Source organism: Dermacentor silvarum, chromosome 3 (assembly GCF_013339745.2).
Source record: "Dermacentor silvarum isolate Dsil-2018 chromosome 3, BIME_Dsil_1.4, whole genome shotgun sequence".
Lineage (NCBI taxonomy): Eukaryota > Metazoa > Arthropoda > Arachnida > Ixodida > Ixodidae > Dermacentor > Dermacentor silvarum.
The window spans coordinates 126,346,111-126,370,749 of NC_051156.1; the positions used below are offsets into that span (position 1 = coordinate 126,346,111).

The 24,639-nt window shown below is 47.8% G+C and overlaps 1 protein-coding gene across 1 annotated transcript in view; it reads right to left on the reverse strand.

The window, feature by feature from the left end:
• Nucleotides 1-2,158: 2,158 nt before the first annotated feature.
• Nucleotides 2,159-24,639, reverse strand: part of LOC125944341 (uncharacterized) — a 32,916-nt gene continuing 10,435 nt past the window's right edge. The window contains exons 3-4 of the mRNA XM_049664730.1: nucleotides 5,295-6,395; nucleotides 2,159-2,331 (exon numbers count right to left, since the gene is read on the reverse strand). Coding sequence (XP_049520687.1) covers nucleotides 2,159-2,331; nucleotides 5,295-6,395 — 1,274 coding nt within the window. The remainder of the gene's footprint in view (nucleotides 2,332-5,294; nucleotides 6,396-24,639) is intronic.

The following is a 24,639-nucleotide window of genomic DNA, read 5'->3' on the forward strand; positions in this document are numbered from 1 at the left end:
ACAAAATTGTCAATTTTCTTATCACACGGCCATACTCTGATTGCAGCAACAGCACACCGTAGAAGTGTAGACTTGTCGACGGGCCGTGTACGCGGCGCAGCTCTGTATTATAGAGTAAACAGAGGAAAAGCTCTAGCCCATTTTCCTCCACATTCGTTATTTGAAAATTCTTGGATATGTGCTCATGACCGCTGTGCGCTTTTATGATTTTGGTGCATTTGGGCATCTCAATAAGTTGCACCCACACGCACCAGTAATAGATTATCCATCTATTTGCCGCACACGCGTATCGCAGCGCTAAATGTGTGAAGTGCGCACAATGGTTTTCAAAGAACTGTTTGCATACTGGGAAGCCCTTAAATACAGTGCTCGTACAAAGGGGGGCACAATAAATTTAACGAAAACAAGCAAAATATGCACATGCTGCTTTATAGTTGTAGTGAACGCCATCTACGTGCCGCTATAACTGGCGCGAGTTTAAATGGCTAGTTTGTAGCGCCACTCTGTGACACCGTGTTATGCATCTGACAGTCAAGTCTGTTGGCGGACGCGCCCCCTGTCCCGCGAGAGAATAATAAAGTTTAGTCTTCATTTGGAACTCATCACTCACGGTCTCATTGCTCTTCACCCGCGGATGACGTTCACTACATAGTGAACTAGTGTGCACGGGCTGCTTCTGATTATCTGACAGGCAGCCCTGAGAAAGTATAAGCGGGCACTTAGGCCATGCAGTGCCCTCTTCGATAGAAATGATCTAGGTGGATAGTGGAACATATACGTTTCACTTTTTTTTCTAGCGTACAAAACAGTTGTCAGCTTTCAGGTTTGATTTGCCGTGAACAAGAACTGATTAAGAACACATTAGTCGTTGTTTAGACACAAAGCGATTTCTGCTCTTGTTCCTTTAATCAAATGGTCAAAAACAATTCTATGCCAAAGTTCAACTTTAGAATCGTTTATAAAGGATGTCCTCTCTGGGGTGCTTTATTTAACTTAGGAAGCCGGATTTATTTTTACGTAGAATACGAATGAAGTGGGGCAAGGCACTCACATTCAAAGCAAATAAAATATGTTACAGTATCGCCGCTCACGTTTCACTTTCTTGCAGAGATGCAGAGAATAAGAGCTCAAAGTAATTTCGAATGCAATAAAAAGTATCAGGCACTCAGTGTACAATGCCAGCCAACGTTTCATTGATTTCACAACTTTACAGTATAGGAGCCAATAAGAAATTACGGGGTTTTTTTTTTCAAGTGCAGCCTATTCCTAAATAGAAATTAGAATCGAACACTTCTATTGTAGAAGGGAGTTCACCTTTATATAGTGTGTTGATGTCTGCGAAGGAATGCGAAAACTATTGGAACAAATGAGCAGCTGGCGTGCTGTGTTTGCAGGTTATGGTTTGGGATTAACGCCGGCGGAGCACTGCTTGTTGCCTACATTCTTAATTTGTTTGTTTAGTACTCTTATTCACAAACGTGGCAGATTGCATCGATATAGGCACCCTTTACAAGCAGATGACTCTTACGCGTTCTCGTAACGCATTTTGTCTTTGTGCAGATCGTTGCCTTAACTGTAAAGCAAGCCTCGAACTTAAAGTGATTATTCATCCTGCGATGCTTCTTTTCTCGTTTCACGCTCATATGTTGTCAGTTGTTATACAGTTCTGGGTAGTTCTGCTTGGCCTGATTTTCCTTCTACTTTATTGTTACCGATTCACTCACTCTGCCCATTCCAGCATGCACAGAAGTGCAGGTACTACTTGCAAGCGTGTTCTTGTTAGCACTGTGTTTTATTTTGCCGCGGGATACTTAAAATATTTATTCCAGATAGTCTGTAAATTTCCTGCACAGTTCTTGTACATAACATTTCATTCCTATATACTTGCCTTTCCTATGTATATAAAGTGCATACGCTGTCACAGAGACGTCAAGAACAGCCACAATCTAAAGACAATATTTTCCAAAAAATCTATTTCGATTGGCCTGCTGCGCTTCACATATAAATGTCAGCGGTTTACTTGTGGAAAGCTCGAAGACATGATCGAAGAAAAAATATTACGACCAGCAGTGTACAGGGTGTCCAAAAAAAAGTCTGTATACTTCCCACAAAATGTCTATAGGTCTTCTGTGGAGAATAAACATTTTGTCAGTTATCTTTACAACCTAATTGGTTTCCGTGTCCCGTTGCTGCTGTAGGTAGGTCGCAGCGATTTTCTCCGCATCTTGTCACGCCACACGAGAACGAACATCAGAACCGCAATGAAAATATTCACTGCTCCCAGCATCCGGTAGAAGTTGTCGTACGATCCCAGGGTGTCGCGGAAGAAACCTGCATCGAAAACGCAGTTGCGACACTAAATAAAAAAAGAAAGCGAGCAAACTGTATACAAATAATAACGCAAAAGGCGCTCGTCTACTTACAAATAAGCATCACTAGGAAATACTCAACAGGGCCGCATTCCCGGAGGAAAAACAAACACGAGAGGTTAGTACCACCTTTGACAAAACACTGTCGTCCCGTTCCTATCCGAGCAATGCTAAGGCGCCAAACAAGGGCATGGCAAGAGCTACATTAACTTCTACTTGTCTTGTAATCAACGAGAGGCACAGGTATGTAAAAAAAATAAGTTATGAGCAAGAGTTGGTAGAAAGATCGTAAGGCGTTGGGCGCGGGATAGCTCTATTTCCTCAAAATTTGATGACTCATTGGACGAGCATACGGCGTATTCGGCCCGATTCGGCGTTTAGAATATTCGGAGAAAGTCATAAGCCGCTGCAGTGACATACGGAAGTGACCCCTGCAAAGCATCTCATATCAGCGAAGCAGCCGATGAAGCTTCGAAGCCGTGCTGCAAGGCATATTTTGTCTCTAACAATGCGCGGTGATATTGTGGTAATGTCCCGTGCTTCCCGTTGTTACAGCTGCAGTTATGTCTCGTTATCAGTTCAGCTATGTCTGTCGTTGATCGCAGGCAAATATTCCTCTCATGGCGACGCTGTCACAGCATCAGTCTTTCGATAAAGTAACGCCACAGCATATCGCCGAAACACTGCTGCTCTGGACGAGTGCTCAGAGAGCACTTCCTGTGGGGCTTGTTGGCGGTACATAGCTAAGGTGAAGCGATACCCGCCTTCCATGCTCTCTGAGAATAGTACTCCAGTATTGCAACACCATCCGGGAGTGTATCCTGAGGCAATGGAACGATTGTTTTAATGGCCTGCAATGGTGCCGGTGGTGCAACAGTTGAGCCTCGCAAGAAAGGTTTAACGTTTAATTTTTTGTACCCATGCCTAGTCTAGTTATTCATCAATATGCGGTTTACTTACCGACATGTAAATATACTTAATATATCTGCAGCGCGCAAAAGAGACATAAGAACACAAGAACTGCTTTCAATTAAAATGTATTGCGGAGAAAGCTGCTCTCTTATAGAGACAACGAATCCTCACAGTAAAATCAAAACACAGAGGTACAAGCTGCCTTAAAACAATAGAAGTCGGAACTATGGCGAACGATACGCAAAAGCTGTTCAATCACCTGCGGCAGTGATCAGAATTCATCAGCACTGATCATAAAGGATCAGTTCCGATACCTAGAAGGTTGGCGTAACATCCTTGTGGGATTCGCCGAATTTTATACACGTACCTTTTTCTCATGCAGTTTCTACCTTAGCGTTTTTCGCTATTTAGTGAGGGTTGTTGCCTTAAAAATTCTGCGTGCTCCCGCAGTAAGCGATAGCTGAAAAACACTTGCGTTCACGCTTTGCTTCTCATAACTATGTTATTTTTTTCGCGCCACACGAGGCTTTGTACAGAACACAGGTAAGTGCCTCAGCACAAAACTCAGACGTCAACAGCATACACAACAAATTCGGGTCGGTACTACATCCCTTAATTTTTCACCTAACGAGTCACTTACATGCAACTTTCTTCTAAGAATGCTCATGAAATTGTCAAATTGTAGACGGCATCGCACACTGCCTGCTTGAACTATGCAATGAACGTTGTTGAATTTAGGGTTCAACATGATAGTGTAAATGACAGTTCTTTAGTGCGTACGCTGGTTAACCTAACATTGCAAGGGATTGTATCGGCAGAAAAAGAGAAATGATGAGGTGATAGCATGAGTGAACCCCAAAACAGAGAACACACAAAGAACGCGGACAATATTTATAAATCGTCGTCTGCTGCCGTTAGGATAATGCATAAACGCTTGCCGAAAAATGCTGGCTTTCCCGTAATCTAGAGTAGATGTAAACATGAAAGGACTATACACCATATGTCGTCTTTTTCTGCCTGCGGTGCCGGCCCCTTCAACCGCTTTTCTTCTTCTAACAGTGCAGTGCGCTCAGCGTCTGTCGCTAAGTATTTCTTCTTGTCGCGGGCCACTCATGACTCACGGCCTTCGGGCGTTCAAAAGAGCACAGACAACCTCTCTATCTGCCTTTGAACTGTCGCTATTGGAAATTACAAATAACGCTTCAGCGTACTATAAGTTACAACTTCAGTGATATTGTGAACGAACATTAGGAAGCAATCGGTAGCAATATTTTTGTAAGTTATTTGGGAAGTATCTAGCGTATGTATAATGTGGTCTTGTACAAAGGGTTGGGGGCCAGAGACCGCATTTTCCTAACTTTTCACTGGTTTCCCGCATGATCTCGTCTTGTTCTCACCACAATGCGCTGATGTTGGCTGTGGCTTTTGGCTGAAGGTCACTTGAAGGTCGCCGACAATGGGAGCTAAAAGCATTTCATGCTTAAAACATTCACATGAAAACAAGCAACACTTTTGCACCTGTGGCGAAAGAACGCCCGGTCGCCGATGCTTTAGAAGAAAAGAAAACTTGCGTTCGTTGTCTGTCTGTCTGCGGCTAATGATGAGAGCGCATAAAGTGGCCTTCATGTGGCTATGGCTGAACACCTTACACGGCAATGCTCTGGAATTACCGCGCACAGTAAATATTTAGGGCAGCTCTGACGTGGTAGTTGATTTATGGATTTAACGCCCCGAGTCAACTCCGGGACTATGAGGGACACCGTAATGGTGGGCTTCGGTTTAAGCATGACCACCCGACGTTTTTTAATGAACACACAATTCTACATACGCCAGCATTCTTCTTTTTTTGCATTTAGTTCTAATCAAAAAGCGTCCGCCACAGCCGGAAGATGAGCACGTGACTTCGTGCTCAGCAACAGGACTCCATAGCCGCTACTGCGGTTGCGAGTATGAGAGGGCTGTTCACAGTAAATGAGGAGTCTGGAAATATTTGCATTGTGCTCTGCCACTCACCTATGATTGTTGGACCGCTGAACGACAGCGGCACCAGCACCAGTCCGAGAATGCCGAAGAACGTAGGCAGCCGCTCGACTCCACAGTAGTCGTTGACCAAGACGCTTCGGATACAGGTCACAAAACCCTGGCACACTCCCAGCACCACGTTTAACGTCACGAAGGCAGGCAAGGAGTGCACCACCGGCATAAGCACCAACCAGGTACCAGCGCCGACGAAGCACAAAACGGTCAGCGGACACCGGCTGTGAGCCACGTTGTCCGAGGCGAACGGCAAAAGCGTTCTTCCGGCGAACTGACCCGCTGCATTGTAGCTGAGCGCTAACTTCGCCTTCTCGAGGGGAGATCCCTTGTCACGGCCGTAGTCCACAATCGTGGTTGCGTACATCGAGACTGCCCAATCGCAGAGGACATAAACGACGAGCAGTACATAGAAGCCAAGCTGACGGAACAGAGCCAGTTGTTCCAAGATGCTCTTACTTGAATCAGAAGGCACTGACTTCGAGATGGCAGTTGTCTGCGTTCCGTAAGAAACGCGCGCGTCGTGGTAATGACATTTTGATCCGCATTTATGAGATTGGCTATTGCCGGCAGAGATTTTGGCGAGTTGTAGCGGTAGCACTTGGAAAGGCTTCCCATCGCTACAGATTTTGCGGTCACAGAACGCCTCAGTAAGATCTATATTTCGGGCCGGTACAATTAAATTCGCTCCGCACTGTTGTGTTGTATAAGCTGGCCTTGCACTGTTTGAATCTTTCTGAGTTCCACCTACATCCTTCCTGCTTTCTTTCATAACATTTCTGGTTTCGTTGTCTGTGACCAATAGGTTCCGCATAATGCACCCTTGAAACCTAAATATGAGAGGACGTGGCAGGCGAAGAAAGATCTCGAGTGGCAAGGCATTCATAGCTATTGCTGCGCCGAGAAGCAAGCTTCCTCCCAAGCCGTAATATGATGCGGCGGCCGAAAACACCAGGGGCCCAACTATTCCCGATGCGGCCATGCCGATGTACTTGGCGGCGGTGGCTGTGGCTCTGTACTTGTCGAAGTACAACATCGTGTACACGGTGAAAGAAATAATAGATGCTCCCGTGCCTGTACCTGCAAAATGCAAAGTTAATGATCCTAGACTGAATTATTCGCAACAAGAACAGCACTCTTCAAAATACCTAAAGGGTGATTGCATTACGTACCAAATACATTTTTTAGCAATTAGTTGGCACAGCTGTTTTTTCGAAGCATTCGCATCAACGTGTCCCGTAGTACTGGCATAGAATAATGTCTTTAAACATGACAACGCGAACGTACATCTGCCGGATTATTATAATTGCGAATACTGTAATTACAGTTCTGCTACTATTGACGCTAACGGTACTATTCTTCTTTTTCCTCCAGTTCAGACTAGTGCTGCTGCTACTGCCGTGACTACTCTGTTTACAAGCGCGCGCGTTGGTTGTGTTCCGCAGGCACGTTCATTCACCTATATAGCATGAAAATGTACTTAAAAATATGCGCACGACGGGGAACCTCTCGCTAACGTTGCGGAAAGCGCACGCAGCGGCTTCGAAGATGACTGACACTTACTATGCTATGTTGCATTCGGTAAGTTAAGGTACAAAATTGGATGTCGAGTGATTATTTTGAAGCATAAACATAAAAAATGAAATTCTTCAGGGAGTGGAATGGCAATCAAACTTATTAGGATTGAAAATAGGGCAGGTCGATAGCGATTCATTTATAGAAGGCGCCACACACATTAGGTACAAGCAAAGAAACACAGGATATGGTACGACCTCCAACCTAATGTTTGTGTTACATGGGGTTGCTTGTTCAGGTAGCATAGCTCTTCCTAAGGTCTTCTCATTTCTTCTACATGCCTGCCGTTTTCATGGCGTTTAGAAAGAGCGAAGCGATCAACATAAGCTGAGCGACAATGCGATGAAAGAGGCGATGTAATACGCACTACGGCAACTTTAACAACAACCGACACTTACCACAGACCCAAAGCAGCACTGCAATGCCTTTGCACGAAAAGCACAAGATCAAGCAGTTGTATTTTGGTCCATGACATAGCGTACCTACACCACTTGGCATCTAACGCTGACAATGTGGTTGCGTTTCACTGGCTTCCATGACACTGCGGCATTGCATGTAATGAAAAGGCGAATTAGGTAGCTCGTAAGGTCCCGATCGTTCAAGATTCATAAAAGTGTTTTTCACTAAAAGTGAGGCTCCAGCTCTGGCGAAGCGCTGTGTGCTCGCTGAATACACAGAAGCTGGTCCCAATCGTCAAACAACTACAACGTTTTGTACAAGAATAGCCCTCTTATTGGAAACGCCAGTGTGTTCTAATGCCTTCCAGCGCACTGGCCCCTACGGGGAACACTGGGAAGTGTATTTCAGCATCTTCCGGCGTACTGCTTTTTACTGGGAGCACTGGCAGCTCAGGTGCAAAATTCTGATGCGCTGAGTGGACGCTGGCGGCGATCATACTGGGAGCTGTCCACACTGCATTATGCGGTGATACGCTAGGATAGCCACTGGTTTCAATGGTATGGCATTGGATAAAGCTGAAACACAGGACGGCACTGGTTACAGCATGAACAATAGAAGTTAACTTGACATCTATACAACTAGCTGATCTGGTATAATAAATAACACATAAATTGTGTACTATGACGTGGTATTATTGTTAAAAAAACACGTGTCCCGCTTTGACAAAGTATTACTGCGTAGTGATGGTACGAGTTGTATGGAGTTCGATAGCTGCCACTTGCCCATTGTACTAATGGCGCAAATATTTTAATGCCTTCCAAATATTAATAGGAGAGAGAACCATCCGCTAACGCACCAATTTAGAGGAGCGCGCTCTTTCTCAGCAATGTGTCGATGCCAGCACTACATTCAGCAAGTTATCTTTGTTTGCATGACAGCGTCGTGACTCAACAGATATATAATTCAAAACAATCAACACAACTAGCCTTACACTGAGAATGAACAAGACGTTACCCTAGCAGTTCGTCCTTGCATATCTGCCCATATCAATGACAAACCGCGTCAGTGAGTGTCGCGGTGGAGGAGTTTGTTACGGTACTTCGCGCTCCCTACATGTGCAGCTAAAGAAGTGAATATGACTTTATTTGTACCCGTCGTTATTGCAACTGCACAACACGAGTGGCTGGCTGCGCACTGCGCCCATGTCCTTAGCAGCTACCTCACGGTGACTGGTAGGCTGCACGTATGTTTCTCCTATAGACCATGGACCCGGCAAGCGGCATCACAATGCATGGTCTCGCTGCAGTGTCGGCCTGTGCTTTTTTTTTTTTTTTTTTTTGTAGCGATAGCTACATTACGCCAGGTTTTCGCCTCTTCGCCGTCGCCCCACTTTGAGCCATGGCCGTACTGTGACGTCACACCAGGGCCCTCGATTCCCCAGAAACTCGGCTCGTCGCGGTCGCCGTGCGACCACCGCTCCTGTCGTTGGTCAAGTCTCTATAAAGGAAAAGTACCGCCATCCTTTGATCAACGCCGCTTCTCTCTCTCTCCTCTATCTCCGATTGGACGATAATAGTGCGCGCTTTCGCTTATTTATACATATTTTTTTTCGCCTCAGAGCCATGTTGAAAGTCACTCTGCGCAGCCGCAGTCGCCGGCGGCAGCCGCGGCGCGCGCCCGGCCTGAAAGCTTCAACGAGGACTTTTTAGGGGCGCCACCATCGACTTGCTTTCGCGAGCAAAAAGTAAAGAAAAAAACAAGCGCTTTCGGAGAGGAGACGGCGGAGGAAACAGTAGATGGCGGTACTTTTACTATACCGGGTGTTTCATTTTAGCTGCACCAAATTTTTAAACATTGCCTGTGGCAGATAGCACAATTGTAATCCTTGATCTAAACTAATCGATGAGGCGGCCATTACTTCCACGAGAAATCAAAACGCCTAATTGAGTAATTAACATAATTACGCTAATTAACTTTTTAATTATTTGTTTTACGGCACAGCTTTCAATCTACGAATTATAGCCGCTGAGTTCGCAAGGCGTATCCACTTGGAACGAATTCTCGGGACTGAACCAGTTTCGAGATATTAATTTTTAAAGTGTCCGACGAAATGTATGGGCGTTCCAGTTAACTTTTTGAGGAAAGCGCTGTTTTATGCATTGAAGCACAAAGTTAACTGGAACTCCCATGTATTTCGTCGGACACTTTGAAAATTAATATCTCGAAACTGGTTCAGTCCCGAGAATTCGTTCCAAGTGGATACGCCTTGCGAACTCAGCGGCTATAATTCGTAGATTGAAAGATGTGCCGTAAAACAAATAATTAAAAAGTTAATTAGCGTAATTATGTTAATTACTCAATTCGGCATTTTTATTTCTCGTGGAAGTAATGGCCGCCTCATCGATTAGTTTAGATCAAGGATTACAATTGTGCTATCTGCCACAGGCAATTTTTAAAATTTTGGTGCAGCTAAAGTGAAACACCCTGTATAGGGATTTTAACCGCTCCTAGGGTGCCTCGAGGCCAGCGCCGCCGTTCAGGGTGGAGACAACCCCGCTGGCGCCGCCATATTGAATCACACGAGCTCGGACTCAGCTACGCTTGCGTTCATAAAGTGTTACTCGCGGCGCGCTTCCAAGTGCTTTGCCTTGATGAGGATTTTTTTTATCGGTATCCCATCTGCACATCTTTACAACCAATAGCCGTTAACTCGTCGAAGGTCGAAGACGTAAATGTATGGCGCCGGGAACATGCCCCAAGTTGCCTAATTCAATCACATTTAATATGCCGTGTGTATGTTTGAAATACGCACTATTTCTTTTTGTTTTTGCGCTTCGATGCTTGGTATATAAGGTTTGCGACCCCCTGTGTGTGGAAGTTTTTCTTTTTCGCTGTTGTATTTTGGTTTACACGTCACGCCTCCTTTACCGTAGCCAGCCACTCGCGCACGGCGGTTAGTTTCCCTTGCGTTGCGCGTGCTCTTCGCGTTCGTTGCAATTATTTGACGATATCTACGCGCAATTTTGCTAATCTTGCCCACAAAACTGTGTGCTGACAGGATTAACCTGGTGTAAAAATAACTGCGATGTGAAAATAAGGTTTAGTTAGTGCTGTAGAGAAACATGTAACGTAACTTGTCTGTGTCAATCTTGCGTAGTACACAGAAGAAACCAAACGATGCACAAAATACATTTACTTAGTAATGTCTAGAACAGTCAATCATGAAAGAGATATGTACATAAAAAATTATATGTACTGTGTGGCGCCTGAAGGTTGTGTTGAAAGACAAGATAAAAAAAAATTCGCAAGGTAGGCTCGACACACACAATGCGGGATAGGGAAAGTTTTTTTTAAATTTATTTATTACATGGGGGGACTTCAAGTGAGTACATCAACCTTATTACACACAATATCAATCGAAAACAAAAATACAAACAAGAAAACGCAACCGCGGGTAATATTAATCAAGATATCCAGCCAGAATACATCAGCTACCATCAAATACGTCGCATCAGCCAAACACATCGATGGCGAGTACAGAACATTTTATAAATAACCATTAGAACACTGATAACTACATTGAAAAAATAAACAACACTGCATACATATCGCGTACAAAAACCGTAAATGAAACTAAGACAATCAAATACAGATTAGCAATGTTTTTCACTTCGAAAATATAGTCCATGATGATGTAAGGCTGTTGACTTTAACAGACGGCGCCCATCCTGTCGATTTCCCTCGTACTAGTCCTCTTCAAAGTGTTTCTAAGTACAAGTAAAACAACAAAAGTGATTATTGATATGAAAAGTTGCCTTGCAAATAGCAGAGAACCCATTATAGTGCTTAAAAATAAATTTTCGCAAAAGTAATGCTGTATTACCTCGCTTCACAGGTTTCGAAGAAATGCACAGGCTACAACAGACACCATGCCAGCAAGCGCCGAAACATTTTGGTCCCATGATGTCCCTTAACTCTACTACACTTGGGCATACCGTGCACAGGCATTTAAAGACCGTCACAGTACCCACTATGATCGGGAATGAGCACGAATGACCATCCGCTTACGAGCACCACGTTACAAATATATTCGTCTAAAAAAATCAGCTATATAACGTAACAACCTGAAATCCGCAAGATACCTGCTGAGAAATCCGAGAAAATCACAATGCTTCGCTTGCCACCTACACAACAGCCGCTCTCCCCAGAAGAAGCACTGCGTTCTTTAGTCCCAAATAACCAGTAGCGAAAAAAAAAACTGAGGAAAAAAAAAAGAAACATGAGACACACGATGTGTGCTTCCCGTGAAAAAGTAAAATAGGTGGTTTACATGACGATTTGTAGCTAATGTAAGACCATTTCGCGGCGAAGCATTTTCGTCAGTCCTTAAAATAAGGGTACTACTCGCATAGACTGTGCCGATCAAAACGGCAAAAGCCTATGCGACGCGCGCTCGCAAACCATAGGCTACTCAGACAGCATCGGTGCAGTGCTTAGTTCGTGAGCGAACGTAGGTACGTGAGCGAGGATCAGAGAATACTTTTTATTTAAATGAAAAACACGGTGCGATAGTCTAAACTTTCTTGACACTTACCTCGCAAATGTAGGAGCTATCCGTTGCCTTCCAGTGATACCGCTTACTTGGGCTTCCCATCTCTTCCTTCGCTCTGGGTCCCGGGGGAAGCGTAAACAACGAAGCCCTTTACGCGTCGATCCGGTGCACTTGGGAACACAACAGCCCGTCATGTCGACTCGATGCACTTGACAAGCTTGTCATTCATGCGGCTGAACACTGTCCAGCAAGTAGAAGCGTCAGCGAAGCATCCGCGCGCACTGTGTCTCGAACTAAGCACCGGCACCAAGCACTCGCAACCGCTCGCTGTGACTCAAGATGGCGTCGCAGCGAGAAAGCGGCGGTGCGGGGGCGGTCAAAGGATGGCACCACCCTGAACGGCGGCGCTGGCATCGAGGCACCCTAACCGCTCCTAAAGCCCCCTGCCGTTGGGCGCCCTGTGTATGACGTCACACCCCGCGCTCCGCAGTGGAGAGCTCGCGTCGCCGCAGCCATAGTTGAGGCCGCAGTATGGAGGGTGAGTAGTCGGCCAGCCTGAAGGAGGCCAGGGATCGCCGTATAAATGAAGGGAAGAGGAGACGGCGCGCTGAAGAGACTCAAGAGGAGCGTGCCGAAACATGTCTAACTGCAAGCGAAGCCTAAGCGCAGCCGGGGGTCTGTAGCTATCGCTACTCGACTAGGTTTAACCAGAGCTAAACCACAGGCATTTTATTTTGTGGGAGAGCCGGTGGCCAACTCGGTTGAAGTGCGATTCCGTGTGTACATGTATTTAGCATTCATATGCATCTTGTTATGCGCTTGTGCTTGTATCACGTTCTGAATGTTGTAGTAGCAGTGATGAAAGAGCGTTTTCAAAACATATTGTAGCACAGTCATTTATTGAACTTTGTGTTGAAATGTACAAACGGTGGTACAAATCTGCAAAAAAATATTGTTACGAGGAAAGAGGTTTAAAATATATTTACAGGGATGATATTTACAATGCGGCCACTGGCATACAAAACATACAAGATGGCAAAACCAATCCGTGCGACATCAGAGAGCGTCGTCGTCTTCCTCAGCTTTGTCTCAAGCAGCGCTTGGTAACATGACCCCAGGCGGCGAAGACACCGTCGCGGTGCTGGCTAGATCGTCCGAGTTGTATCGCTTGAGGCGGGTGACGTGTACAACATCGGTGGAAGGTCGAGACGTGGTGGAATCGAGGGGCGTGATTTCATATGTACCTCGGTCACTCGGCGCAACACCCGGTACGGGCCAGAGTAAGGCGAAATCCACTTTTCGCAAAGGCCAACTCGTCGTGACGGTGTCCAAAAAAGGACCCGATCACCAGGGTTGAAGGGGCATCGCGGTGGCGGTCATCATAGAAGAGTCGTTGCTTGTACTGCGAAGCGGTAAGGCGCAGGCGTGCAAACTGGCGTGCCTCTACAGCTCTGAAGATGGCGTCACGGCCGTATTCTGACGACGAGTCGAGAACGGCGGGAAGGAGCGTGTCAATTGGCAGAGTGGGATTTCTTCCTTACAAGAGGTAAAACGGAGAAAAACCAGCAGAGTCATGTCGGGAGGAATTATAAGCAAATGTTACGAAGGGCAGAGCGGCGTCCCAGTCATGATGGTCGGCGGAAACATACATAACAAGCATGTCTTTGATAGTTCTATTAAGACGCTCTGTGAGGCCGTTAGTCTGGGGGTAGTACGCCGTTGTCAACTTGTCCTTTGTGGCGCAGGAGTGCAAAAGGTCCTGGACAACCTTCTAAATGGAATAGCGGCCCCGGTCTGTGAGGAGCTGTCGAGGAGCGCCGTGGTGAAGTATAATGTCTTCGAGCAAGACGTCGGCGACGTCGGTTGCACAGCTGGTTGGAAGCGCCCGAGTGATCGCGTACGCGGTCGTGTAGTCGGTGGCGACTGCTATCCACTTATTTCCGCAGGTAGATAGCGGGAAGGGGCCAAGAAGGTCAAGACCAACCCTAAAGAATGGCTCCGATGGGACGTCAAGGGTTGAAGGCGGCCAGTTAGGAGTACGGCTGGTTTTCTATGGCACTGGCACTTTTCACGGGAAGCGACGTAACGGCAGACTGAACGGTAAATACCGGGCAGAAAGAAACGATGTCGAACAGGGTCATACGTCCTAGAGGCTTCGAGGTGACCCGCGGTTGGCACATCATGTCATGTAGACGTGTGAGGACAGTTTGACGCATTTGTGTAGGAATAACCAAGAGCACTTCAGGACCGTCAGGGAGCATGTTGTAGCAGTACAAGACGCCATCCTGCAGCCCAAACATACGCAGAGAAGGGGAAGGTGTCTCTGAAGTCAGCCGAGGAATGACGTCTCGCAAGTAGGGGTCACGGTGTTGCTCATCTCCGATGTTCTGAAACGCAGTAAGCCACAGCACGCAGGACGCAGGTATACTCGCAGCTGTCGGGAAGCACCGCTGTGTCTACTGGATGGCGCGACAAGCAATCTGCATCTTCATGCAATCGGCCGCTCTTATGCACAACGGTGTATGAGTAATTTTAGAGTCGTAGCGCCCACCGACTGAGACGTCCAGTAGGATCCTTTAGGGATAAAAGCCAGCATAAAGCACGATGTTCGGTGATAACTGTGAACGGCCGGCCGTACAAGTAGGGTGAAGAGAGAGAGAAATAGAAGAGAGGAAAGGCAGGGAGGTTAACCCGACGCACGTCCGGTTTGCTACCCTGCACTGGGGAAAGGGGGTATAGGGATGAAAAGAGAGAGAAAGAAATAGAGAGAGCACAGTTTCGCGCACAAAGAAACTTCGCACGAAGTCTACAGACGGTCGCCAAGACCTGTCGACTTGAGATAGTGCAACAAGGCTTTCGTGGCTTTCTGTGCCATCGACGCATACGGCCATGGTCCAAGGATCTTCATTTCAGAAAATGGTCGAGAGTCCAGCCGGTTCAATACTGTCCGGAGAGCTCCACGCTCGACGTCGAACTGGGGACAGAGACATAAGACATGTTCAATTGTTTCTGTAGTTCCACAAGAGTCGCACATGGGCGTATCCCCAATTCCAATGCGTAATGAGTAGGCCTTTGTAAATGCCACCCCGAGCCAGAGGCGGCACAAGACTGTCGCCTCAGAGCGGGAAAAGTATGGTGAAATTTACCGATTGCCTAAACGAGGGCAAGGCGCTCGCGTTCAGTAATGGAGTAATTACGCTTCGCTTGGGACAGAAGACGGCTAGCGTACGCAATAACATGGTCGCAACCTTGCTGGCGCTGAGCTAAAACAGTGCCAATTCCATAACCGCTGGCATCGGTTCAAACTTCCGTTGGAGCGGTCACGTCAAAATGGGCTAGAACTGGTGGTGAAGTGAGCCGCATGGTAAGCTCAGCGTAAGCAATAGCTTGCTCCGGACCCCAGACAAAACCGGCATCTTTCTTGAGAAGTTCTGTGATAGGACGCACAACGTTAAGTGAAATTGCGTACGTCCCGGCAGAAGTATGAGCAGAGGCCCACAAAGCTTCGAACGTCGTTGGCACAGGTCGACACGGTGAAATTCTTTGACGGCGCCAATTTTCTCAGGATCGGGGCGGACACTGGAAGAATCGACGAGGTGTCCGAGCAAAGTAAGTTGCTGGCGGCCGAAGTGGCATTTTGATGAATTGAGCAGAAGCCCAGCCTTGCGGAAAACCGGAAAGAATTGTCGAAAGACACTCGAGGTTCGTGGCAAAAGTTGGTGAAAAGACAATAACATCATCGTGGTTGAACAGGTAGATTGACCACTTAAAACCGTGAAGGATAGCGTCCATCATACGTTCAAATGTAGCCGGGCATTACATAACCCGAACTGGCATCACATGCAGATTCAATGCACTTGTAATCTATATGAGACGAAGCTTTCATGGAAGTCAATTAAATTTCATAAAACTGCAATGTGTACAATTTTCCTCATTTTCATCCGATGCAACACCGACTCCTGTACAATGTCTGCTTAAGTACCTCACAGGTCACAAATTTAATGCTGTGTATTGTAAACATAGGTCGGTGAGCTCACTGAAGAATCAACTTACTCAGACTGGGACCGACCAATGAGGCTGAGTTCGTGTGAGTCATGGCTGAGTAGAATTTTGGTGATTACGAGTCTGAGCAAGTCCGACTGGTTAGAATTTTGTCCGAGTCGGAGCAAGTTCGGCTGAGTAGAATGTTGGCTGAGCCCGAGTCCGAGTGAGCTCACCTGAGTAGAACTTTCGCAGAGTCTGAGTCTACGCGAAAGCAGGCTGAGATAATTTTGGGAAGCCTTCACACACATGCGTTTAAATCACATCGTGGAATAAATCAGTAAGCAGCTTCACCTTACAAATCAAACAAAAAGAAGATTCAGATACACAAATGTTATGCTGTTTTTGTATATCTTGCAAGTTGCACGATACTTTAGTTATGAAAGCAGTAATGACTGGATATGATTATCAGTTTATGCAGCAATACATGTAATTGCAAACTCAAGCAACCTTGCTTCAGTCTTGTTGGTCATGGCTTATGCTTCGTGACACGTCTGTACGAGTACACTTGATTAGTGGTGGGCGTGCAAAAATCGTCCGCATGCAATTGAAAGGATGCAATGATTCGCAGGAAGGGATGCAATTGGCTGACTTCACTGCACGATTTTGATCTGCTTATGTTTAATGTGTTATCTACTATTTATAAAAACAAGGTGTTTGCCTGCCTTCCACATTGTTGCATGTACTTTACAGGTGGTAGATAGAGAGCACGGAGAGGTGTGATGCTTACGTTGACGTAGTTGCTTAGAATATGGCGAGATGTTGCGACCAGCATAAACAAAAGAATTTGATGCACTTAAGTATGTACAATATGCAATTACCTTTTAATGTGAGGGGTAATACATGTGCAGAAAGTATGGAAAGTATACGTGTGCAGAAAGTATACTAAGTATGGAACATATGGAAGGTTTATTAGTTTCTGTCCACGGAAAAAAATGATGTATATAAAAATGTCGCAGTTTCTCTCGAAAGGCGAAGCATGAATTGCGATAGCAAATTAGTAGAGAGCTATACGGGGTGAGGATGGTAGTTTTATGAGCTGTGTAAACTTGGACATGTAGCGGCATCAGCAACGCGCAGAACTGTTGTCGACGCCATCGGCGTTTTGCCCGCGTTCGCACCAAACGCTCGCGGCGTTGGTGACTCTGGCCGGTGCCTCTGGCGGCGACTCGGAGGTTTTCGACGAGATCAAAACGGGACACTCGTCGAGCAGTGTCGGAAGTCTTTACTACCATCTCGCTTCGCAACGTTTTATTGCGATAGCAATTATATGGACACTTCAAAGCGGATTTCTGCCGTCGGCGTCGCCGTCACCGTGAGGTTCCGTATGACGTCAGCGGCGACAAAATCGTCGCCGCGCGCCATATGATCCATATGTACAGTGCCTAGAATAAACTTACGTATATTTAGGCACTATAGTATATGCGAGTGAAAGCGCACGAGGGACGCGCGCTTTCACGGGGAGCCAACGCACGGCGGAGAGCAAACGCGTGTTCTGCACCGTGCTCCCTGAAGGGCTGCATATTTAAGGATCTCTTTCCTCCTTTACATCCCATAATATGACGTAATAGTTCAGCGGAAATACATATAGAGCAAACGCGACTTCTTCCGTCGTGCGAAAGGCCGTGGGGGGACTGGAGGGAGCGAGGGCAGGCGAAGTTTAGCTGCGGCATCAAATGCCTATTTATGTAAAAACGTTGCGAGGCGAGAAGGTGGTAAAGACTTCCGAGGCTGCTCGACTAGTGTCCCGTTCTGATCTCGTCGAAAACTTCCGAGCCGCCCCCAAAGGCACCGGCAAAAGTCACCAACGCCACGCGCGTTCGGTGCGAACGCGGTCAAAACTCCGACGATGTCGACAACAGTTCTGCGTGTTGCTGGTGCTGCTGCATTTGCAAGTTTACACAGCTGACAAAACTACTATCCTTGCTTCGTATAGCTCTCTACGAATTTGCTATCGCAATTGATGCTTCGCCTTTAGGGTGAAACTGTAACAATTTTATTGCGATAGCAATTATATGGACACTCAAAAGCAGATTTCTGCCGTCGGCGTCGCCGTCGCCGTCGCCGTCGCCGTGAGGTTCCGTATGACGTCAATGGAGATGAAATCGTCGCCGGTAAGTGGTTCTTGAGGGAAAGGGAAAGGTTGGCGCTATCTTCTGCAGCCCTTGAGGGAGCACGGCTCAGCGCGCGCCGAACGCTGTATGTGCGAGTGAAAGGGCGCGAGGGGCGCGCGCTTTCACGGGTAGTGAACGCACGGCGGAGAACAAACGCGCGTTCTGTGCCGTGGTCGCTGAAGGGCTGCTGAAGTAGGCGTCTCTTTCCTCCTTTACAATCACCATATATGTAGAGCAAACGCGCCTTCTTCCAACGCGCGAGAGGCCGTGGGGGAGGGGGGGAGGGGGAGGGAAGGGAGGCGACGTTTAGCTGCGGCACCAAGTGCCTATTTATATCAGAGGCTCCGGCAACAGTCACCAACGCCGCACGCATTTTGAGCGAACGCGGGCAAAACGCCGACGGCGTCGACAACAGTTCTGCGTGCTGCCGGTGCTGCTGCATGTCCAAGTTTATACAGCTTATAAAGCTAATATCATTACTCCGTATAGCTCTCTACAAATTTGCTATCGCAATTGATGCTTCGCCTTTCAGGTGAAACTGCGACAACTTTTTTTATATAAATACGTATTTGGTGCCGCAGCTAAACGTCACCTCACCTTCCTACCTCCTGTTCCCCACGAACTTTCGCGCGACGGAAGAAGTCGCCTTTGCTCTCCGCCGTGCGCTCGCTCCCCGTGAAAGCGCGCGGCCCTCGCGCGCTTTCACTTGCACATACAGCATACGGCGCGCGGTGACGATTTCATTGCCGTTAGACTTTATACAGAACTTCACGGCGACGACGACGCCGACGGCAAAAATCCGCTTGGAGTGTCCATATAATCGCTATCGCAATAAACAAACTCCCTTACTGGAAAATGGGGGTAAGCGAAGCTTGTCCTGGCTGCTCCTAAACTAACCATGATGCGACGGCTGCGACGGATGGAACGACGTCACTTAAGGTGCGCCCGCAGTCCGCTGTTGTGATTGCGTTAGATATCTCATGTTTGCTCGGCGACGTGGTTAGCAGCGTTCGACCGCCATTGCCGCTTGCGATTCTTCGAAATTAAATTGCTCAAAGAAAAAAAAAACTGTCCGTTGCGTAAAACAATGAATGGCTCATATTCCCGTAAACACGGCCTCCCCATTAAGACGACAGAAGAGAAGTGAAATTCTACGCTGGAATGATTAGCGGTGACGCAGCCAGCTGTCGAAGCAGATGACGACGACGAACGCGGGAGCAGTGGCACGAGCGAGTGCCGAGCACAAGCCCGCGCGAAAACCGAGTGGCGCCGACGAGCCACCTACGGAAGGAGACGACGACGCTCGAGCCAGTGCTGATTCTGATAGTTTTTTGCGTACACGGAGGCCACTGAAATCTGTGCCTTGTACAAGTTGAAAAAAAGCGATGAAACTGTCCAAATGGTGATCGTGATTGGTGACCAAATGGTGATCGTGAAAGCAAATTGACGATGCTTTTTATCCCCATTGAAAGCGTTAAATATGCTATTGTAGAAAATTCATTGCGACATATAGTTTGCACGTTCACTTTGCGAGCTTAAGCAATCGTGTGTCGCAGCAGAAGTAATAAAATCTTGCAATGAGTCAGGTGGCATCGGCCTACCAGGAGGCCCGAACTTGGGCTTTAGTTCCTTTGGTACTAATAAATATTATTTCTCTCTCTCTTGCAACACTACCTGAAAACTATCCCCGAACGCCCAGATGTCATCATATTGCAAGAAACGAGCGGCCCCGCCAAACTCACGGGGTACCAGTCTACAACAGGCAAGGCGGAGGAACCAAACGTCACCACGCTGGTCAAGCGAGCGCACGCAGCTATCGAACACGACACTAAAGTCAGAGACATGGAAAACATCCTCGTAGAACTAATTCCACCACGCAAGACGCGCAACAGCATCTTCGTACTAAACGTCTACAGCAGTCCCAGATCGGTGCACACGGCATGGGGTTACAAGCACGATCAGCCCAAAGGCACGCATCTGTGGGCAACGGCGCAATACGGCGGACTCGAGCTCGTCACCGACCCCGCGGCACCAACAAGGCAGGGCAACAGCGTCAGCACCGACACGATGCCGGACCTTACTTTTACGTGCAACACACGCAGTCACTTTGACAAACACCAAGCAAGAATTGGGAAGCAATCACTACATCATTTGCATAACGGCAGAAGACGGCCCGCAGGAACACAATACCGGTCGCCAAATGAAGATCACCAACTGGAATCAACTACGCAAACATCGTGACAAGCAACAGGTGGCAGACATCAAAGACATAAACCAATGGACCGATCAACTGCGGCGGGACATCGAGCGCGTGACGCAAACGATCCCGTCGAAAGCTGGGCTCGGTACAATAGACTCCCGGTTACTGCACATGTGGAAAGCCAAAACCCACCTGCACCACCGATGGCAACAACAAAGACACAATATGGAGACTGCGTAAACGGATAGCGCAGCTCAACAAAGAAATATAAAAGCACGCGCTTACCCTGCAACAACAACAATGGGAAGAGAAATGCGCGGAGATGGACAGTCAACTCACCACGCGTGGCACGTGGCAGATCTCACCACGCGTGGCACGTGGTACCTGATAGATCCCGCCAACACTAAGATCACACACATGCATTTTGGTGTTGGCGGGATCACCACACGCTATACGCGGATGATACTACTTTCTGGACGGCAACGGGCAGCGACGGAGCGATCGAGCAACGTTTACAGCAGGCCATCCAGTGCGTGGAAAACTACCTGGTGGGCACGGGACTCGCCTGCTCGGCCAAAAAATACGTCGCTATATAGACCGGTGAGAAATGGGCGCCCACCTAAAGGCTACACGCCCCCCCCCCCCCCCCCCCCGGAAAAGGAAGAGATCCAACTAACGGCATCAAACGGCCTACCCATCCCCATGGTAGACAAGATCCGGGGTACTAGGAATGATGATTGAACACAAGGGTGGCAATGGTGAAGCACTTCACAAGATAACGGCAAACGCCACCAGCACTATGCAGCTCATCCGACGCATCACCAACTAACACGCGGGCATGCGCGAAGGCAAAGTCATACGACTGATACAAGCCTTCGTCATTTCTCAAATAACGTACACGGCAGCGTTTCACAACTGGACGGTTGCGGAAAGAAACAAGCTCAACGCCCTCATACGCAAGGCGTACAAATGTCCGTTGGGACTTGCACCCGGAGTGACCACCACCAAGCTCCTAGAACTACGCTCGCACAACACGCTCGAGGCACTCGTGGAGGCGCAACAAGTGTCCCAACTCGAGCGCCTATCCAAGACCCGCCCGGGCAGGCACGTGCTCGAAAAGCTCGGCATCACATACCACTCGCTGCACGGCATCAAAGTGGAAATTCCAAGAACCATACGCGAGCAACTATACGTTCCCCCATTGCCTCGCGACATTTACCCCCAACAACACATGGGGAGACGTAAAGCCAGGGCGCAACACATGAACCAAGGTTACTCCAACGACAAAGAGGCAGTACTTCACCGACGCAGCCGATTATCGAGACAGGAAGAGTTTCGTGGCGGCTGTTACTAGCCACCGAGGTAACCACCTCACGAGCGTCACCGTGAACACGGCATATGCCGAAGCGGCAGAGGAAGCAGCCATAGCACTGGCCCTCACACAAACCAAGGCTACATACGTGATCTGCGATTCGCAAACGGCAATTCGCAATGTTGCAAATGGGCGCATATCGCAAGAGGCGGTATGCGCCCGCATACTCAAGCGACGTCCCATATACCAGGGAGGGGCCGACGTCGACAACCGAAGGCACTTGCTATGGATCCCGGCACACACTGGACTAAGCACCCCCAACGAAGCGGCTCACCGCGTTGCTCGAGGCCTCACTCACCGAGGATCATCGGAGGAAGAGCCCCCGCGGGGTACAGCAAACGTCTGGGCGTGGGAGGATCATTTGACCAGGTTCCACGACATCACGACACACTACCTGTTACAGAGACGCGTATACCCATTCCCTCACGCTAGGTTAGACAGGGCGCAAGCAGTACACTACAGGCAATTACAACCCGATTCTTACATAAACCCCAGAGTCATGCACGCCATGTATCCAGACATGTACACTACAAACAGATGCACATCCTGTGGCGAGGTTACCACACTCCATCACATGTTGTGGGAATGTCAGGACATAACAAACGATTCGAGCAGTGCCGACACCTCCGTCTCTTCCACCGTCAGCCTCCGCTCGCGTTGGAAGACCGCACTGCTCAGCTCGAAGCTGACAGTACACAACTCTGGGCCATCCAGCGAGCCGAGGAAGCCGCTTCGAGACAAGGTCTCTTCCGGAACCGCGGTGGCGGCGGGTGCCCAGACGCCGGACTCAAATCTGATTGATTTGATAATAAAGTTTGCGTTCTCCTTCTTCTCTCTCTTGCAATGAAGCTCTTAATTCACCGGGAAAACTGCGTGTGAAAGCCGATACAACAGACTGCGAGAATGGCGGGGCGCATAGCGCGCCGTTGAAACGTCGGGTACTATGCTGTCATGTCACATCTCCTCCAAAAGGAATGTGGCCGTAGTTGCGCATTCTTTGAATTGCTCCGTCGTAAAAGCATACCGCGCTAAAACTGTGGCGTTTTGGTATATCGCGAGTAGCATGTACACAACACGCCAGAAAATTGGTACGACATCCGAAGGCCATGTCTTCTCGTGAGGGACACCTCGTAGTATTTACAACTCGGAGCGCGTGTAAATAACCGAAAGGCACGCAAAAGTACGCACTAACAGTTCCCGAAGCCAACATGAAGGAATAAAAGTCGCTTGATTAGCAGTGTATCGTGTCAACAAATGCATTGAAATCACAGAACCGAATCTTACCTACGACTTTTTATCTGACTTGTTCGCGTGTCGGTGCCGATGGTACATGCCGCTTTCGCAATCCACGGCTCCCCTCTGTTTTGTTGAAGTTTTCCGTATTTGTTAAATGGCAGACATTTGCCAACGACCTTCTCAACAAAAACAAACCGCGAAATAGCTTTCCGTGCAATTTTACCGATGCTTCCTTTTTTTCTTTTTTACTTTATGGGAGTGTCCAAAACATCTCACCAATCGCTGCGACTTGTGACCAGCCGGTTGGTCGCAGCTGCTCGGGGGTTGAACAGCTAGCTTGGCTAACGTTAGCTGGAACACGTGGTATACAGCGCCATAATGTCTACCGCGGCATCTCAAAATTCTCTATCATCGGCTTTGAGAAAAAAATTGCGTGCACAATTATAGTCTTTTGCAATGGCCAGACTGCAAGACCAGGTTGCGAAACGGCGGCGCCGTGGAGTCTGAATCGCACATCTTACTTTAGTGCCCAGCTTACAGAGACAAGGGACAATGATATCAGACGAACGTGGATAAGCTCACTCAAGGTCCATTTGAAGCGCATGCCGAGTCCCTGGCTTTGCCAATACAAACAGCGCAGAGCCCCAAACATTTATTTCCATATTTGACTCATTAGGTTGGCTTCTTGAAACTGTGACCCACTTAATCTCATCAAGATTTTTTTTTCGCATTAACCGCTAATGTTTACTAAAGCTACCTGCCTTTATCGCGTAGGACACTTACTCTGCTGCTGATAAAGTCACCAAAGATGCACCTCTTTATCATTGTTTCTTTCTATTCTTCCGCTCACCCATCCAGCCTGCTTACGTGCGTCCCATTCCATGCATGATTACTGCATTTGTGGTGCATTCTTGATTACCACATTTCAGAAAAGGCTTAGATCACTAAACACAGTAGTTACTGCATAAACCGATAGATGGCGCTCAAAAACAAAAAAAGCAAAAAAATTTTCTCTTTTTTTTCGAGCCTATTTTTTGTCCCCCTTTTTTTTTAGTGCGAGACAACGGAAATCACGTCATGGCACCTCAATACTCCTACGAACAACTGAATCACACATCATGGCACCTCAATCATCACATACTCCACATACAACTAAACCAACATACACACACTGCTTGTAGTGCACACTAACGACATCTGCGTTGCTCTATATATACCCATGAAGTTTTCACCACTAGTCGGTGCCAGTAGGAGCGCCTCTTGTCAACGAAATTAAGCATTAAATCTCAACATAATACTTGTAACAATAGAGTGAGCTAATAGGCACGTTAACAGCACACGTACCTGTTAATATAAAACCGCAATATATAAACACGCGTTTCAACTAGCGACCACTAATTAGCATGGACGCGTCGATGACTTAAGCCTCTCTAACAGCTCTCGCTTCTAAGCAGTTGCGGATGGATGGCGCTTCACAAAACGACCGCTAGCGTTTGCAAATTACATACTGATGAGATTGCTCGAAAATGTTCTTGCCTAATTTCGCACCGAAATGAAAAAGCGGCTGTTATGCGGCAGCGTGCGTAAACGAAGCCGTACGTGTCCGAGCCGGCTCGCGGTGTACAGGCGCGTCCACGGTAGCTTGCCGCGCGCCGTTTGTCGTTCGCGGGCCGCCGTTCGATGGCTGTTATGCTCGCGACGGCAGAGGATGAGTCCTGAATTTCTGCGGCAGCCGTACAGCGACTTGGTCAGTCAACGACAGAAGAGCGGTCGCTGTGTCCTATCGCCGGCAGCCTTGATCACCACCACTGATCGCTCGGGGTCGCCGACATCGT